The sequence below is a fragment of the Petaurus breviceps genome, unplaced genomic scaffold (assembly GCF_028583685.1).
Source record: "Petaurus breviceps papuanus isolate PSGF00001 unplaced genomic scaffold, PetGlider_PUasm1.0 138, whole genome shotgun sequence".
Lineage (NCBI taxonomy): Eukaryota > Metazoa > Chordata > Mammalia > Diprotodontia > Petauridae > Petaurus > Petaurus breviceps.
In genome coordinates, this window is record NW_027185694.1 from 20,078,025 (window position 1) to 20,097,874 (window position 19,850).

At 41.1% G+C, this 19,850-nt stretch overlaps 1 protein-coding gene across 1 annotated transcript; it reads right to left on the reverse strand.

Annotated features, from left to right (window-relative positions):
• Positions 1–5,266: 5,266 nt before the first annotated feature.
• On the reverse strand, positions 5,267–11,622 carry LOC138176182 (gap junction gamma-1 protein-like). Its single transcript, XM_069106957.1, has 2 exons — positions 10,483–11,622; positions 5,267–10,070 (listed from the first exon to the last, which is right to left on the reverse strand). The coding sequence occupies exons 1-2, from the start codon at positions 11,381–11,383 to the stop codon at positions 10,063–10,065; spliced, it is 909 nt and encodes a 302-aa protein (XP_068963058.1). The 5' UTR covers positions 11,384–11,622; the 3' UTR covers positions 5,267–10,062.
• Positions 11,623–19,850: the final 8,228 nt, after the last annotated feature.

Consider the following 19,850-nt stretch of genomic DNA (forward strand, 5'->3'; position numbering starts at 1 on the left):
GAGACAGAACTCATTGATTTGTCTATCATCAAAGAGGCCATCATTACAGAGTAGCTAGTGGGCTGAGAGGCCCTTCTTGTCCAAGATGAAGGATTCAAAGCACAGAGATCTTCCCTTTCTTGGGCCTGACATAGCATCTTGCTTATACCTCTCTGATGCTCTTAAATTTTATTTTGTATTAGTTTTCTAACTTCCTGGTAAATTATCAGCCCCCCAGTGGCTGGGTCTGTACGTTATCCAAGCTTTGTAAGGCTCCTAGTACCTGACATGGTTGTCTGCCAAGAGTAGTCCTTAAACAGATGACAAACTGAATTGTTGTTCTTTGTTTTTTGTTTTTGCTTTTTTGGAGGGCAATTGGGGTTAAGTGACTTGCCCAAGGTCACGTGGCTAGTAAGTGTTAAGTGTCTGAGGTCAGATTTGAACTCAGGTCCTCCTGACTTCAGGGCCAGTGCTCTATTCACAGCTGCTCTTCAAACAGAATTGTTAAAAGAAGAAAGTATGAGATTCTCAAAAGGAGATTCTAGGAAAATAGGACCATTTTCCATTTATTGCAAAGAGGAATAAAATGGAGAAAGGGAGAGATATCTAATGCTATCCTACAAGCTTTATAGATTGGAAAATACTTTCTTTCACACCTAAAATCTCATTTGATCCCTCACAGCAGTTCTTTGAGAGGCAGTAATGGAGTAGTGATGGTTTTCAAATTGTGGTTTGAGGACCTTCCTTTTCAGGGGGTCGATGAGGCCAAAATTATTTTCATAATACTAAAGATATTTTATAATTTCTAATGGAATAATACTGATAAATACAAATAATATAAACAACAACATTGTTTATATTATTTTTGTAAACATTTTAAGACAGACCAGAAAGTTTAGGAAACACAATAGTGAATATTTGTGAGTGTATAGTGGGTAGATAGAAATAGTGGAGAGAGAACTATCTATAGCTGGCCTTCTTAAAGTAAAGGCTACCTGGTTTTAAGTCTTACCTGATGAGTACTGGCTCTGTGACCCTAGCTAAGGCATTTATAAGATTTTAGTGCCATAGTCAGTTCTCTAAAGTTCTAAATTACAGAATCAATACTGATATGCTTTGATAAAGAGAATTTTTTCACCCAGGAATTTTTTATATTGGTTAAAATAACAGGTCTGGCCTTCCCCCAAAAAACAGATTTGTGAGGTAGGCTTGCAGATATTACCTCCTTTTGCCAAATTTAAGTTAAATATGTATCTGATGTGTACAGTCACAAAGCTGGACACTGGAAGAGACAAGGAAAAGTGTTACAGTCCACCTTATAAACTAAGAGGGAGATACAATACATACATTCTCTATAAGGCATATAATATATATGGTACACTTTTAAAACATTATAAGTACATAAGGTCCATGCAAGGGAAGATTATTTCATACTTGGCCATCAAAAAAGCCTTCATGGAGGAGATAGTGTTTGAATTTGAAGGCTAGATAGAATTTTAAAAGGAGAAGGATTGTAACACCTAGTTCTAGGTCCTCTGCAGATGTGATGAGCATACCATCTATGCCTTCATCCAAATCATGGTTAAAGGTGTTGGAATTGCACAGGACTAAGAATAGATCCTTGGGGTAGTCCCCTGGAGTCCTTCTGCCACATTGTCATTGAATATCGACACTGTTGAGCATAGGATCTTAATCATTTTTGTGGCAGGATCCCTTTGGAAGTTTAGTAAAGCCTATGGATCTTTACTCACAACATTTTTTTTGAAGGGAAACTGGGTGACCTGGAGTTACTAAGACTTGAGTTCAATTTTAATTAGATACCTACTAGTTATATGGCCTAGGCAAGTCACTTTACCCTGTTTGGCTCAGTTTCCTCATCTGTAAAATGAGCAAGGGAAGGAAATAACAAACTACTCTAGTATATAGTATAGTGCTCTATACTACATACTCTAAAGTACTCTAGTATACTCTAGATACTTATAGTGTCAAGAAAGCTCCAAATGGTGTCACCAAGAGTTGGACATGACTAACTACAAAATGGTGTCTAAATGTAAAATACATAGGATTATGAATGAAATCAATTATATTGAGATAAAAATGTAATTGTTTCCCATTCAAATCCATGGATCCCAAACACTATTCACAGATCATGTTGGGGTCTGTGGACCCCAGGATAAGAACACCTGTGCTCTGGAGAGTGTCTAGAGGTCAACAAAGGAAACAGGAATGCCAAAAGTAGAATGAGTTACCTTACAGGTAGTGAGTTTCTCCTTCTAGTAGAGGCTAGAATTCATGGGTGGGGAACCTGTGGCCTTGAGGCCACATGTGGCCTTCGAGGTCCTCAAGTGTGGCCCTTTGACTGAATCCAAACTTCACAGAAAAAATCATCCCTGGGCTAGATGATCACTTGTTAAGGGATTCCTTTCTAGATATGGATTGAGCAAGATGGTTTCTGAGGTCCCCCCAAATTCCTAAATTCTGTGATTCTGTGGACTACAGCAGAAGGAGTTGGGGAGGAGGAGAAATGGAGAAAATGTGGAAGGAAAATAACTTTAGAAGACCTAGAGAAAAGGGAGGTTGGTAGCATAAGAGCTTTAAGAAAAGTAAAAAGAAGTTGGGTCTGGCTTTCAAGGTACAAACTGGGTGAGAAAGTGCTAATGAGGACAATCACCATGAGGGGAGGTTCTTGAATTAAAGACCAAATGAAAATTGCCTGTTCATATCCTTTGACCATTTGTCAATTGAGGAATGACTTTCACTTTTTTGGGAAGGCAATTGGGATTAAGTGACTTGCCCAGGGTCACACATCGAGTAAGTGTCAAGTATCTGAGGTCTGATTTGAACTCAGGTCCTTTTGTCTCCAGGGCCAGTGCTCTATTCACTGTGGCACCAAACCTATCTATAGTCATGTGAAAAAAGCTCTAAATCACTGTTGATTAGAGCAATGCAAATTAAATAACTCTGAGGTATTGTATCACATCTATCAGATTGGCTAATATGAGAGAAAAGGAAAATAATAAATGTTGGAGATGTGGGAAAATTGGAATACTAATATTGGTGGAGTTGTGGGCTGATCTAACCATTCTGGAAAACATTTGGAACTATGCCCAAAGGGCTATAAAACTATGTATACCCTTTGACCCAGAAATACTACCTCTAGGTCTGTATCCCAAAGAGGTCATAAAAAAAGGGAAAAAGACCCACATGTACAAAAATTGGAAATTGAGGGGATGACCATCAATTGGGGAAAGGCTGGACAAGTTGTAAGTATATGAATGTAACAGAACACTATTGTGCTATAAGAAATGATGAGAAGGCAGGCTTCAGAAAAACCTGGAAAGACTTACAGGAACTGTAAGTGATGTGATGTAATGTAAGCTGAGTGATGTGAACAGTACCAGGAGAACATCGTACACAATAACAGCAACATTGTGCAGTGACTAACTTTGACAGACTTAGCTCTTCTCAGTAATGCAAGGATCTAAGACAACTCCCAAAGACTCATGATGGAAAATACTATTCACATCCAGAGAAAGAACTATGAAGTATTTTCTTTCCTTTATTTTTTCTTTCTCATGGTTTTTCCTTTTTGTTCTGAATCTTCTTTGACAACATGACTAATTGGGAAATATATTTCATGATTATACATGCATAACCTATATCACATTGCATGCCATCTTGGGGAAGGAGACAGGAAGGAGGTGGAAAATTTTGGAGCTCAAAATCTTATAAAAGTGAATGTTGAAAACAAAAAATAAATAATTTTTTTAACAAAACCTAAAAAAAACCCTAAAAGAGAAAAAAAGAATTAAAGACTCACCCATTGGCAGTTTACCCTGTCAGCTATTCTGGGGAGCTGCTAGAATTTATGACAATGGACTAAGGACCTCATTTCTAGGCTGTGGAGTAAAGGGAGTTTTGGGGTTTTTTTAGGGGACTTTCAATGAGTGTGTGGTATCTGTGTTTTGGGAATTGCAAAACAATCACTATCTGTGCTGTAGATCTAGGACGTTCTCCCTCCTAGAAGACTAAGGGGGAGGGGCTCAAGCAAGTTCGAGGTAATGGAGATTTATAAAGTCAAAAGTAGGCAGGTAGGTGGTGTGGTCAGTCAATAGTGTTGGGTCTGGAGTCAGATCTGAGTTCAAATGTGATCCCATACACTTACTAGTTGTGTAAAGCCTGGGTAAGTGCAATCTCAGTCAATTTCCTCAAATGTAAAATTGGGATAATAATAACAGGATTCCTCCCAGAATTGTTGAGAGGATCAAATGAGATAATATTTGTAAAGCACCTGCATATAGTAGGTGCTATATAAATGCTAGTTATGGTGATCATTATTGCCATTCAATGTACAGGCCTTTCCTTCTATTCTGCAACATCTATGGAAACACATTGTGTGATATTTGCTAAATTAAGAATCAGAAAATTTTATAGAAAGAAGTCAAGTCAGTTAGCATTTGCTAAATGCCTACTATGTGCCAGGCACATAGCTAAACAAAGAGGAATATAAAGAAAGGCAAACAATCCCTGCCCTCAAGGACATCATGGTATAATAAAGGAGACAACGTGCAAACAACTAAATACAAACAGGATATGTGCCATATACACACATACACTAACTTTAAGGGGGGATAAGGTAAGACCTCTAGTAGATTGTCTGAATTTGAGCTGTGTGAAGGAATCTGGAAAAACCAGGACAATAGTTTGGAAAAACAGAAGGAAAAGGTAAGAAGGAAGAATATTCTAAGGGATGAGAAACATCGAGGGAAAAGGCAGTACATAGAGTCTAGTTGAAGGAATAACAAAAGGGTCAGTGTCTCTGGACCATAGACTACGTGAAGGGGAGTAAAATGTAAGAAGACTAGAAGGGTAGGGACTAGGTGGCAAAAGGTTTTCAAAAAGAAATTAGTTTTCCCTTATGGAGATGATCAAGGAATATGAAAAAAAAATCTCAAGAGGACTAGGAGTCCTGAACCCTCAGGAGGTAAGACAGTTGAAGCTAGAATGTCATGTAGCAGAGAAAGGAAAAGTCCATTGGAGATTTATAACCAATAGGTATGAGGATTTTTTGGAAGGAGACAGATACCAGGTGCAAAGAGGAAGCTGCTTATGGTTTCAGGAACTTAGATATTATCTATAGGTATTATCTGAGGAGATACCAAGTAAGGGACAGAGGAAGGAGAGAATTTTGTGGTGAAAATTTTTATTTTTTTCAAATTACATGGTAAAACAAATAACTTTCTTTTTTCTAATTTTGAGTTCCAAATTCTCTACCCCTTCCCTAAGAACAAGAAATTAGATAACAGATTATACAAAACATATTTCATATTAGCCATATCATAAAAGAAAACACATACACCGCCCCTCCCCCCCCAAATAAAACCCTCCACAGGATAAAAAAAGTTAAAAAAAATACTTTGATCTGTATTCAGATCCCATCAGTTCTTCCTCTGGAGGTGAAGAGAATTTCTTATCACAAGTCCCAAGAATTATCTTTAATTAAGATAATTAGTTAAGTGGATCCTAAATTGTACCTGATAATGTTTTGATAGCTTCTCACCACTCCTTACCTTTCCTGACCTCTCCCAGGATTAAGAGCCAGTCCCCCAGGCCCTCCTCATAGACACATTCCTCAATTTCTTTGTCATTTTCTCCCAATCTGACTGAATTCTTGAAGATGGCTCTGGAGGAGAAAGTGAGGCTAGTGACTTTGCACAATCCTCTTTCACTTCATTTACATGTCCTGACATCACCTCCCTGATGTCAAGGTCCTCTTTAAAGACAAACAACAAATAACAATTGTATTCTTAAAGTTTCTTGTTTTTGGAGGGGGAAAGGTAGGGCAACTGGGATTAAGTGATTTGCCCAAGGTCACTCGGCTAGTTTTGTGTTAAGTGTCTGAGGCTGGATTTGAACTCAGATCTTCCTGACTCCAGGGTCGGTACTCTATTCACTGAGCCACCTAGCCACCCCTTATTCTTAGTTTCCTATGCTATTTTTCCCTCCATGTATCAACCATAACTTTAAGGGTCTTTTAAGGCTCTTTTATGGGACTTCTCTTCTTTCCATATACTCTTTCACAAACTTTGTCATCTTGCTGTGGCTTAAGTTATGACCTCTTTGCAGATGGTACCCAGCTATACATCCAGTTCAAATTTCTCTCCTGAGTTCAAGCCCTGTGTCACCAATGGCTTACTGGACATTTCCAGCTGGTGGACCCATAGAGGTCTCAAGTTCAAAATGGAACTTGTCATGTTCGCTCTTTTGAGGTATGGGGGTTTTAGGAGTGGTCGAGACCCCAAAATACTGACACACCAGATCCTGTCGAATGAATTCGACTCAAGCCTACTCTCAGTCAAAGTAAAACAAAGTTTATTAAAGATTCACCATAATGGGTAGACTCTTAAGTATTTGTGATATTTGTATTGAAAAAGCAGCCAAAATAATCTGACACAGAGTGAGTCTGCACTAGATTAATCTCATGGAGTCAAGATGGATCTTATATACAGAAAGACTGTGGGAGGGATCTAGGGGTGGTCTAGAAGAGGGGCTTGGGGAGGGTCTTGAGGAGCTATCTAAAGAGGTTCTAGATGGGACTGAGGTCAGACTCTAAGAATGGGATTAAAGGTGGAAAATAGCTGAAGGCTACCTAGAGATGACAGACAATGGAGGGCTAAACTAGTTTAGGGTAACAGATTTGGGCCTAGCAATAATGAAAGGCTTATGACCTCAAGTAAATGTTTCATCAAATGGGAAGATTCAATCAGAGTTCAAGGGGCTTCCCAGGGCCTGTATCCGATCACCTCCTAAATCTAAATCAGCCTGTCTCCAAATTCCCTATTTCTGTTGAGGGCACCACCATTCTTCCAATTACCCAGGTTGGCAATCATGGAGCCATTTTCAGTCCTTTCCTCTTTTCCCCCCATCCCATATAAAGTCAACTGTCAAATCTTGTTACAAGGTCTCACAATCATTTCTGTCTCTCTTCTCATTTGACTACCACCATAGTTCAGTCCCCCATCTTCTTTCTCCTGAATTATTACTACTGTCTCCTAATTGGACTCCTTGATTCCTAATCCTAATTCCTTCTTGAATTGGTACTCAGCCTCAAAACAATATTTTTAATACACAAGTCTGACCATGTCATTCCCCTGATCAATAAACTTCAGTGACTTCCTACCAGTGCTATAATGAAATACAAACTCTACAACGTGGCACTGAAAGTCATTGACAATGACTCGAGTCTACCTTTCTAGATTAGTTTCACATTGTTTTCCCTGACATTCCAAATTTCAGTCAAATTGATGCTAGGTGGTATAGTGGATAGAGCAGTGGCCCTGGAGTCAGGAGAACCTGAGTTCAAATCTGGCCTCAGACACTTAACACTTACTAGCCATGTGACTTTGGGCAAGTCACTTAACCCCAATTTCCTCTCCAAAAAGCAAAAAAAAGTCCTTCAATAAGGGAAAGGAATCCACTATCCATCCTTCCTTTCCTCACCTTACCTCCTAGTTCATTCAAACTCCAGAAAGCTTTGGTTCTTATGTATAATATGATTGTACATGTATAATCTATATCAGATTGCATGCCCTCTTGTGGAAAAAGGAGGGGAGGGAGAAAAAAGTTTTGGAACTCAAAATCTTATAAAAGTGAATATTGAAAACTTTCTCTACATATAGCTGGAAAAAATCCTAATAAGTGGAAAGCTTTAGTTCTTATGAATTTTTCCTCCTATCAACTAAATTTACATCCTTGTAACTTCTATTATCTGCAAGAGTCAAACAGTAACTATTTACTGTCTTTCAAATACTTGACAACCATTGCAATGAATTCCCTGAACCTTCTCTTCTCCAAGATATCATTCCCTCAGTTGATGTTCATGACTTAGATTTACACCCCTTCACCATCTAGATTGCTCTCCTCTTGACTTTCTTCTGCTTATTAATGTCCATTGAATGCCTGGTTAAGATAGTAACTGAGAACAGAATGTGGATTTCTCTTGTTTGTTTGGGGGTTTTTTGCTTTTTTTCTTTTGGAGGGCAGTTGGGATTAAGTGACTTGCCCAAGGTCTCATGGCTAGTTTTTGTTTGTGTGTGTGTGTGTGTGTGTGTTAAGTGTCTGAGGTCGGATTTGTACTCAGGTCCTCCATAACTCCAGGGCTGGTGCTCTATTCACTGTGCCACCTAGCGGCCCCAAGAATGTGGATTTCTTGATCAAGCGTAAAATATGCTATGACATGCTCTTGTCCAGGGAAGGACTGTGTACCTAACAAGGGCTAAAAAGAATGTATTGGTCTGAAGTCTCACACATCTAATTATGAGGGCTTCAAAATGAAATGGAATCAAAAAGGAAAATGGAATCAAAAAAGGAAAATATTTATCCACTAGGCTAGAAGGCATACAGTAAGTAGCTACAATATAGGAAGAATAGCAGCAGAAACACCAAGAAATTCACAGGAGACAAAAGCTAAGACAGGAATCAGTAACAAAATCCTTGTCTCAGATGACTACACATAAAACAGGGGTAATAAGCAAGGAGAACTAGAAATGTTAACACAAGACAAATTTTACCTCAACTGAGAACTGATGACATGAAATTCACGACAAGACTATGGATCTGGAAGGTTATGTCTCAGGAAATGAACAGGGAGAGTAGTGTCTCATCTGGGGCAGGACAAGCTGCCTTCTGATAGATCCCTGTTTTAACTATTTAATCTTCCCAACTAGGTACTATGCCAAATTGTTTCTATGCTACCAAAGGATGTGTGTGCAAGTGCTAATCTTCTAAGTTTTAGTAGTGAGAGGTAAAGCCCCATAACTGGAATGTCTCTCTAGAACTTACACTGTATTCAGAATCAGCAAAAAGTATGGAGGTAGAATGAATGAAAGACATTTTATTAAGTAGGCACCAAACTCAGGCAGCTGGTATTGCAGTGGAGAGAGCACTGGGACTGGAATCAGAAGACCCTAGTTTAAAGCTGGCCTCAGACACTTAATGTATAACTGGGCAAGTCACTTAACTTTTCTTTGCCTCAATTTCTTCAACCATAAAATGGAGATAATAATAGACCCCACCTGGCAGAGTTTGTCATGAGGATTAAATTTGACAATATTTGTAAAAGCCATTATATCAATGTTTATTTCTTTCCCCCCTTTCTCTTAGAATGAAGCATCTGCCTTATCCTGTGCTATATGACCAGAGCCTTCCCCCTTCATTTTTCTAATGAGATTGGCTTCTGCCTTCTAAATATGCAGTTCTCAGTCTCTGTAGGACCAACATAATGGATGACCTGGGAACAATTGGGAACATCGTGCCTGATATCTGGAGCACTATAATCTCAAAGCCTCCTACTCTCTCATATCTGTTTGGATCCAGGGCCCCCGGTTCTTTTTATGGAAAGGAAGGACTCTCAGTCCTATACCAGAACATCTCTCAAAATCCAGGCTGAAAATAATATGGTCCCCTGGGCTTTGAATTGGGTTCTAAAAACCCAATTTCATGGGACCATGGGTTCCATGGTAGCTTGGGATTCTGGGACTTTTCTTTTTTCAACTCAACATTCCTTCCCATCCAAAACAAATTCAAGGAAGAGTATTTAATACAAACAGCTATTTACTGGCCCACAAAACTTACAAACTCAAGTACCAAAAGACATTCAGTTATAGGACAAATAGCAGAAGGATATCTCTAAGATAGCAGCAGCAAATGCCCCAAAACAACCCCTTCCCCCAACCCAGCCCTGCAGATTCTTCTGTGACCATTGTGGGCCCAATTCTCAGGATTATTTCCAGGTCCATTATTCCTAGATAGTCCCTTTATTTCATTAAGTTATTTTATTTGGTGATGTTTGAGGGAAAGGTAGGCATTGGATTGTGACTGGTTTCAAGTCCTGGGGAGGTATAGAAAGGACTACCTTTAATCACACTCACCAAATAGCTAATTAAAATATAAAGTACTAAACAAAACACCATTTCCTTTAGATACATCTCCAGGTTTTCTCTTCTAGAGTCCAGAAACCAGCTTCTCTTGTCTTCCCCAAATCAAGTTCAGATTGAAGTGTGTAAACAATAGTAAATTTAGTTTTCACAGATCTGCAAAGGGAAAAAAATCAGCATCAATAACAATGAAAAAGATCATAAGATTAAGACCTGGAAGGAACTTTAGAAATCATTTTGTACATTCCTCTTATTTACAGGAGGAAAGGGGAGTCCTGGAGTTAAGTGACTTACTGAAAGTTACATAGGTTTTTTAGTAAGATTCTTGGACTCCTGGTACAGTGGTTTGATCATATACTAAAGCTGATTATTTCTCTCCCTTTCAGAGGTCTCCTCTAGCTCCTCCCAATGCCTGCAAAACTCCCCTAAGGGAAAAAGGAGTAGGTTGAGCTGGAAATGAAATGGGAAAAATATAAAGAAAGAATTTCGATTATTAGGAAAGAACTAAAGGAGACAAGGCAGAATAATAGTGCAATAGAAACTGGGATTTAATTTACCCCAAACGTACCTGTCTTAGAGAATGGAGCCTCTTTTGGGGCTTGGTTTTGCAGATCTTGCTGAGCACATACTCTGTATGATGGAGAGTGGCCTGAATAGGCAGGTGCATTTAAATGCAATGCCAAGTCCAGGTGCTCCTGGACCTGATGCAGCTGTTCCTGCATTTGCTCCAGCTCCAACTTGAGACCCTTGGAATGGGGAGGTGGGGCAGAGCTGTATCCCCCATTCTTCCTGCTTCCCAGACCAAGGTGCAGCAACTCAATCAGGTTGAGCAGGAGGCAGAGGCCACTGACTGCATACATGACCAGCAGGAAGATGGTCTTCTCTGTGGGACGAGATACAAAGCAGTCCACGGTGTGGGGGCAAGGGCTGCGCTGGCAGACATAGGAGGGAGGCACTTCCAGGCCATAGAGCAGGTACTGGCCCAGCAGGAAGACCACCTCTAAGGCAGATCGCACCAGCAACTGCCCAACATAGGCCCCCAGGAGCCCGTCCCTGCGGATCCTCCTGCGACCATCGTGGGCTCCATCCTCAGGGGACTTGTGGGGCTTCTTCTCTTTGATCATGGGCTCCTTCTCTTCCTCCTCTTGCTTCTGGGTGCTCTGGCGCCGGGACAGATGGTGCACGGCATAGCCCAGATAGAAGACGGTGGGCGCAGTGACCAGGATGATCTGGAACACCCAGAAGCGGACGTGGGAGAGGGGTGCGAAGGCGTCGTAGCAAACGTTTTGGCAGCCCGGCTGTGCAGTGTTACAGGAGAAACCACTTAGTTCGTCCCGGTAAATGGCGTCCCCGCCCACGGCCAGGAGTACCAGGCGGAACACGATCAGGACCGACAGCCAGAATTTCCCCACCAGGGTGGAGTGCTGGGTCACAGCCTCCAGCAGCCTCGTCAGGAAGGCCCAGCTCATCTTCGATCTTCCTGGTTACGCGGCGTAACCTGAGGACGGAGGAGCGAGTGAGGAACGCGTGGGTGTCCCAGACCCCAATTCAGATCGTTCAGATTCGGGGACCCTAATCCCCGAGTATCTGACCTTCCCGTATCCACAACCTTTACCTACGAAAACCCCTGTTCTCTACATTCTTTCCCTCTACCACAAACCCAGGATCTGCTCTGCTCCCCTGAATCCTCTGCTCCAGTTTTCCCAGTCAGGCTGATTTGGATCTTGGGGTTGTGCTGAAGCTGAACCAGAAAGGAGGGATGGGGAGGGTGAAGTCCTTAGCTGGAACAAATAGTAAAGAGTGGGCCAACACCGGCAACCCTGGGCAGACGCTTCCTCCTCCACCGCCCCCTAAAAGGTTTAGGGAGCCGACTCTAGGTAAGTGGCCAAACAACGAGTTCCCCAACAGGCAAAGATAAGGATTGTAGTGGTCAGAAAGCAATAGGGTCGTCTCAACCCCCTGCAAGGACCTTTTAACAGTTGTGCGGTGAATACTGGCTTTGCCTATCTTCTAGGCGGAGTGTGAGAAGAGCTCATTTTCTGATTGTCTTCCCACGTGTCCTGGAAGGCTTTGGGGACTGGGGGATTCTCCCTTCCAACACACAGAAAGTCTCCCTCCGTTCCCTCCAACACACACACACACACACACACACACACACACACATTCTTGCACCATCTCCCACTCCAATCTTCCTAGAACACCCTCCCTCCCTCCACTTTCACCCTAAATCTATCTTTTTGCCCCAGGCTCACCTAGGATCCGAGATTCCAAAGTAACACCAGAGAAAAGAGGTGGCGGTGAACCGAGGGAAAATTTAAATCCTAGGCTGAGAGGCGCTAGGGGTTGGACCTTAGGAAGTTGGGGCAGGGTCTTGCGCATTGCCCCTCCCTCCCATATTTGGTTTGGATTGCTGGAGAAAGAGTCTGGAAAAGAGTGTAGTGAAGTCAACAAGCTTTTATTGAGTGACTACTGTGTGCTAGGCACTCTTAAGTGTCAGGGATATAAAGAAAGGCCAAAAAAAAGTTGCTGTTCTCAAGGAGCTCATGGTCTAATGGGGAAGATAACATGAAAACAATTGTGTATGAGCAAGATATTATTACACACCGGTGCCTCTCAGGCTCAGATTCTAATATGAAAAGGTCTGAGACTAAATGAAGTTCTCCACTCCCATCCCTTGAGCTAAGTGGTTTGGTTTGCTCCCCTGAAGAGGTTTTGGAATGATTAAGGTAGGATCACCTGGAAAGCTTGAGGCTGGAAAGATACGAAAGTCATTTTTGCTCCCTCCTATTCTCCTCTTCTCCTTCCCCTTTTCTCTCCTTTTCTATCTTCATTCTCGCCTCCCCCACACCTGTCTCCTTCCCTTTCTTTCTTTTCCTCTCCTCTTCCCATATGTGCTTTTCTGCCTCCTCATAAATTACTTTGGTATTTAGAAAAATCCATATTTTCATGTTTTTTAAAAAATTAATTTATTTATTTACTTTTAGTTTACATCATTCAGTTCCACAATCCCTTAAGTTTCAAATTTTCTCGCCCTCCCTCTCCTTCCCCCATGGCAGACTGCATTCAAATATAGGATCTACAAATACCTTCACATTAAACCTTAGGTTGTAAAGGATTATAACCAATGGAATGAACAATGGGAAAGAGGAATCAAAACAAAACAAGAAAAAGAAAGAGAGCAGGTAGTTTGCTTCAATCTGCATTCAGACTCTGTAGCTCTTTCTCTGGATGTGGGTGTCTCTTTCCATCACCAGTCTTTTGGAGTTGTCTTATAACCTTATATTGCTGAGAGGAGTACAGCCTATTGAGGTTAGTCATCATACATATGTTGTGTCTGTAATTGTGTACCAATTTCTCCTGGTTCTGCTTTCCTCACTCAACATCAGTTTATATAAGTCCTTCCAAGTTATTATGAAGTCTGTCCCTCATTTCTTATAGCACAATAGTATTCCATAACATTCATATACCACAACTTGCTTAGCCATTGCCCAATTGATGGGCATCCCCTTGATTTCCAATTCTTTGCCACCACAAAAAGAGCTGCTATAAATATTTTTGTTCATACAGGTCCTCCTCCCACTTCTATGATCTCTTTGGGATACAACCCCAGAAGTGTATTGCTGTGTTATAACTTCATCTAATTCACAGAGTGTATATAGCGAATTAATAAGTGAAAATTACCCTTCACATAACTTGGTTCCGACTTCTGGGACCTATGGAATGTCTCTGGAAGCATCCTGGATTAAGCAGTGGTCCAGTTTTCTTTCAGCTTTCACAGTCCCTGGGCACAGTAAGTTTAGAGAGTATGGGTTGAAGAATGGGCAAATAGAAAAAACTTTGCCTACAGAACATGAAGATTCATAAAGCAGTAAATTAGATTTTCCATTTACTGTCTCATATTTGACATTCTAAGCCGTTTTCATCCTCCACCTTAGGCATTCATTCTCTGTGAAGCCATTGGTCATCTTCCCAGATGAAAATATTCTTTTCTTTTTCAGAACTGTCATTTTATTTACATGATTGATTTCAACTAGATTCAGCAAGCATTTATTGAGTCAGTCAGCAAGCATTTATGTAGTGCCTACCATGTTCCAGTCACTGTGCCAAGCATTGGGAATACAAAGAAAGGTTAAAAAAAAAGTCCCTTCTCTCCCGGAGTTCACAGTCTAAAGGGGGGAGATAACATGCAAGCAACTATATAGAAACAAGATGTATTCAGGATAACTTGGACATTATCTTAGAGGGAAGGCACTAGCCTTAGTGGGCAGTGGGTAAGGCTTCTTGCAGAAAATGAGACTTGAAGGAAGCCAGAGAAGCCAAGTGACAGGGATGAGGAGGGAGAGAATTCTAAGCTTGGGGCACAGTCAGTGAAAATGTCTGGAGAAGGGAGATGGGGTATTTTGTGTGAGGAATAGAAAGGAGGTGCATGTCCCTGAGGAGCTACGTGGTACACTAAGCTTGGAATCAGGGAAACCTGAGTTCAAATCTTGCCTTGGACACTAGCTGTATGACCCTGGACAAGTCACTATTTGCCTCAGTTCCTCAACTGTAAAATGGGGAAACACTGGAGAAGGAATTGGCAAAGCACTCTAGTATCTTTGCCAAGAAAATCCCATGGTCTACAGGGTCACAAAGGACATGACTGAACAAAAACAAGGTATAAGAAAACTGGGAAGGTAAGAAGGTGCCAGGTTATGAAGGGCTTTAAAAGCCAAACAGAGAATTTTATTTGAGGTGAGAGGGAACTACTGGAGTTTATTGAGTAGGGGAATGACCTGGTCAGACCTGCGCTTTAGGAAGATCAATTTGACAGCTGAATGGAGGATGGACTAGAGTAGAGAGGGGCTTGAGATAGAGAGACCAACAGCAATTATTGGGGATAATTTAGGTGTGTAGGGATGAAAAGCATGGGAGAAGGCAGTTTAAGAGGAGAGCAGTTGCAAAGGTAGAACTGAGAAAACTTGGCAACAAATTGGATGGGGGAGGAGAAAGAGAGAAAGAGGAGTCAAGAGCATGGGTGACTGGGAGAACAATGGTTCCCTTAACGGTATTAGGAAAGTTATGAAGAGGGGAAGGTTCGGTTGAGAGAAGAAAGTTCAGTTTTAGACATGTTGAGTTTCAGATGTCTACAGGACATCCAATGCAAGATGTAGAAGAGGTATATATGCAAGACTGGAAATTATCAACACTGGGCGGCTAGGTGGCGCAGTGAGTAAAGAGCAGGTCCTGGAGGAGGACCTGAGTTCAGATCCGACCTCAGACACTTCACACACACACACACACACACACACACACACACACACACACACGCCATGTAACCTTGGGCAAGTTACTTAAACCCCAATTGCCCTCCAAAAAGGCAAAAAAAAGAAATTATGAGGGGGATCGTTTCAGAAAAAAACTGGGAAGACATGTATGAACTAATGCAAAGTAAGGTGAGCAGAACCAGAATATTGTACATAGTAACAGCAATACTGTAACAATAGTCAACTGTGAAAGACAACTACTCTGATCTAGGACAATTCCAAAGGACTCATGATAGAAAATACTATCTACTTCCAGAGAGAAAAATGATCAACTCTGCATACATATTGAAGCACATTTTTCCACTTTATTTTTCTTGCTTTTTTTTTTGTAACATGACTAACATAGAAATACATTTTGCATAAAAAAATGCTAGTTACTTATCACTAATGCTAGGTATTATTATTACTACTATGTTATCTCTATCTCTTATCATGTAACTTGTAACAGCAAATTTATTTTTTTGGAAAAAGAGATCATTGGTAACTTGGAGACAGCAGTGTCAGTTGAATGATGAGGTGCATATTATGTCGGACACTGAATATTAAAAAAAAAAAATTATACAGTCCTTGCCCCAAGGAGCTAGCATTTGGGGGCTTGGGTGGGGTGGGCTTAGGTCTAATATGAAAGGTAGTTTGTTAACAATAGAACAGGAGTCCCAAAGGCTGCAAGAGAAGGGTAAGGAAGAAAGGAATAGGGACATTAAAGGGATAGGGCTCAGATGGATAGATGGGTATAAGGGATCAGGGAGTTGTGATTAGGAAGAGAGTTTTGGCTTTGGCAACCTACAACTCAGAATCATAAGGATCTTAGACCTCTACTTTGATTCCAACTCTTTTTCATGAGTGTTTTGTTTTATTGATGTTATCATTATTATTGTTATCTTTGTTAAAATATATGGCTTGGGGGCAGTGAGGTGACACAGTAAATGGAGCATGGGCCCTGGAGTCAGGAAGACCTGAGTTCAAATCTGGCCTCAGACACTTAATGCTTACTAGCTGTGTGACCTTGGGCAAGTCACTTAACCCCAATTACCCTGCCTTCCTCCCTCCCCCCCAAAAAGTAAAAAAAAAATAAGATATATGGCTTAATGGGTTGAGGAGCAAGAAGGATATATTTAGAAATTAACATTATATAAAATAAGAACTATCAATAAAGCTATTCATTTATAAAATATTAATAAATGTTACAACTGCAATCTGCGGTGTTGTACTCTATGGAATATGGGGGGTGTATGTAACAAACAAAGTCAGGTCTAGTCTGAGTCCCATCTTTATATAGAGATTTTAACACTCAATAGCATCAAGTCCCTTAGTTATCACTCTCTGTGCCACTTTCAGACTTGAAAAGAATGTTATCTATGCCTTCACCACTCACTTCAATTGGATTTGGAAGTTTAGACTGTGCTTTTTTTCCCACTCTTTCCCAGGATTTGGAATTATTTTATCTTTCCTGTTTGAAGAAAGCAGGCTAAGCAATGAACTGGATCATTGCCATTGCGTTGGCATCCTCTGCTCTTGGATTCCAGAATTTACACCCCCATCATGCCAGCCAGTCCTATTACTCCCTCTCTTGATGTTGGGACCGTGCATTTTCTAGGTAGCATTCATAGAGAAGCAATGTGTCGTGTCTCGTATTAGGACAGGCACCAGACTTGCAGTCAGAAGACCTAAGCTGAGTCTCTACTCTTCAACATAAGTTAGGAGTAGGTTCCTCCCTTCTTCCTACCCTGAGGGATGGGGATCTTCCAGCAAAGTAGATGACTATTTGTCAGGCAGATTGCAGAATGGCTTTTTGTTCGGCATGTGTTAGACTCTGGCTCCTGAAGTCCCTCTGAAATTTTTCTCTAGGTATGATAGAATAGAGGATTAGACCAAGGATCTGAGAACTAGTCACAACTTCTTAGTTACTGAACTACTGATGAATCTTCCATTCTCCAGCTGGTTGATCATACACGTGTTGGCTGATCAAGATAGCCCCAAAGAGAATGTGACTCTCCCTATTAGAAACCCCTAATAACATGCTCCCTAGTTTCTAAAAGGGAAGGCCATTCCACATAGAAAGTTCCCTAAACCAAATGAAGTCGTAGGTCCAGGCCAAAAAACAAGCTATGAACAGGGGCATATAATAACAAAAAAGATGCAAAAGTACATGCAGGAGCAGGGACACCCCAGCCTACTCCACCTTTGTCCTGCCATCCCACATGGGTCACCAATCCAGAGTAAAAGGCCCACCCCAGATCCTTCTTCTCTGGGGCATGTAATCTATTCAATCATCAATAAACACATTAAGTACCTACCTTGTTCCAGGTATCATGACAAGTGATGGGGATACAAAGAAGGAAAATAAAGACAGTTCGGCCCTCAAAGATCTTACAATCTAATAGAGGAAGACAACCCACTAAAGGAAGCTGAAAAATGTGGAAGAGAGAAAGAGGTAAAGAGGTAGAAGGAAGAGGGGAGTGGGGACATCAGATGGTACCCAGCAAGAGGACATGATTTTCATTGAGTTGAAATCAAGCAGAAATAGTGAAAGATATTAGCTGGAAAAGGCTGAGCCCTCTACAAAGGAAGCCTCAGAAGTTCATTGACACACTCTGTACAGTAGTGCTGTAGCAGTCCAGTCAGAGATGAGAGTCAGCTAAGCATTCGGTGGAGGTTGAATATGAAAGCTGTTATCAATCTCCATAATGACAAGATTTTGGGTGATGAGCTTACCGTGAGGGAAGGTAGGATAGCCAAGGAGTCAAACCAAAGTGAGCAACTGAAGGTAATGAAGTTAGGGGGTGGGGAGGGGAGTCTGAGCCCTCTATAAAGGGAAGGGAACACAGGAGTGAGTTATAGAACAGAGTTAACCTAGCTGGTGGTGTTTAATTTTTTTAATTTGTATCCCCTAGCACCTAGTATAGTACCTGACCCATAGTGTTTAATAGTGCTTGTTAACTGAGTGCTACCATAAAGGTGCCTTACTTTTCTATATGTCTCCTGCCTTAGTTGTCAGGTAGGAATAGGGACTATTTCTACTGCCACATGTAATAATAGAAGAAGAGCTAGCATTTATATATATCTTAAGGTTTGCAAATTAGCTCATAAATATTCTATCATCACAGCAAACCTGGGAGATAGATGCTATTATTACCTCCATTTTACAGATGATGAAACTGAAGAAAATAGGTTAAGTGACTTGCCCAGGGTCACACAGCTAGTAAGTGGCTATGATTAAATTAAACCCGACTCCCCATCAGCACTCTATCCACAAAGCTGCCTCTCCCTTCACCTGTTTCCCGGTGACTGATGATCTAATTGGTGTTACCTTTGCTTCTTTGAAGGGCAAGGCAGTTTTTGTTGTGGCTGGGTTTTTTGTTATTTGTTTGTCTATAAAATTATTTCCTTGTCTATAAAATGAGGATCATGATAGCACCTTCTTCTCAGGGTTGTTGTGAGGATCAAATGAGATCATTGTAAAGTACTCAGTACAATACCTGGTGCATAGTATGCACTATGTTAATGTCAGCTATAATAATAATAATCTTGCTCTTATCATTATTGCCATCATCATCTCATCCTCTGTACTCTCTCCTTTCTGTTTTTCATGACACTATTTTCTCCTGTTTCCTCTTTCTTTCTTTCTTGTTATTTTTTTCTTGAGTGAGGGAAGGCAAGGCAATTGGGGTTAAGTGACTTGCCCAAGGTCACAAGGCTAGTGAGTGCTAAGTGTCTGAGGCGGGATTTTAACTCAGGTCCTCCTGACTCCAGGGCTGTTGTTCTGTTCACTGGGCCACCTAGCTGCTCCTCCCCTCTATCTTTCTGATCATTCCTTTTAAATCTTATTGGTTATTTTTTCATCCATGTCATGTGGGCGTTTTCCAAAGCTGATCTGTTTCGTCTTCTCTTTTAGCTCCAAACTGTCTCACTTGGCATTCTCATTAGCACTCATGGGTCCAGTTAAGATCACTCAACAGATGTCTACCAGATCTATATATCCACTCCTAGTTTCTCTCTTGGGCTATCATTACCAGCTGATTCTTGGACATCTTAAATTGATTGATATTTTAAATTTAATATTTTTCAAAGTAACTCATTGTCTTTGCTCTGAAACCCTTTCTCCTTCCTAAGTTTTCAGTTACTCCTGAGGATGTCATCCTTCTAGTCTCCCAAACTCCCAACCTCCGTGTCATCTTCAGTGACTCTTATTGGTCATACCCAATCCATTGTCAAGTCTTGTCCTTTCTACTTGCACAGGACCTCTCACATAGATCCACTTCTCTTCACTCACATAGCCAGGAACCTTGATCAGGTTTTCATCAGCTCTTTCCTGGACAACTTTAATAGCTTTCTAATTGGTTGCTCTGCCTTATTTCTCCCCAAGTGCCAAGTTAATTTATTTTTCTAAAGTGTATGTTTGACCTTGTCCCCTCCCCCTTCACTTAACTCCAGTGGCTCCCTATTATCACCAGAATCCAATGTGAATTCCTCTATCTGGCATTTAAAGCTTTCTAGCTTCTTCCTGCTTTCCATTCTCCTCAGAACTCTGTGATCTATGCTGGCCTCCTTGCCATTCCTCAGATTCCGTCTCCTGTCACTGCTTTTGCCTGGAATATGCTGACCTCTTTTGGTTTTCTAGTCTTCCTTG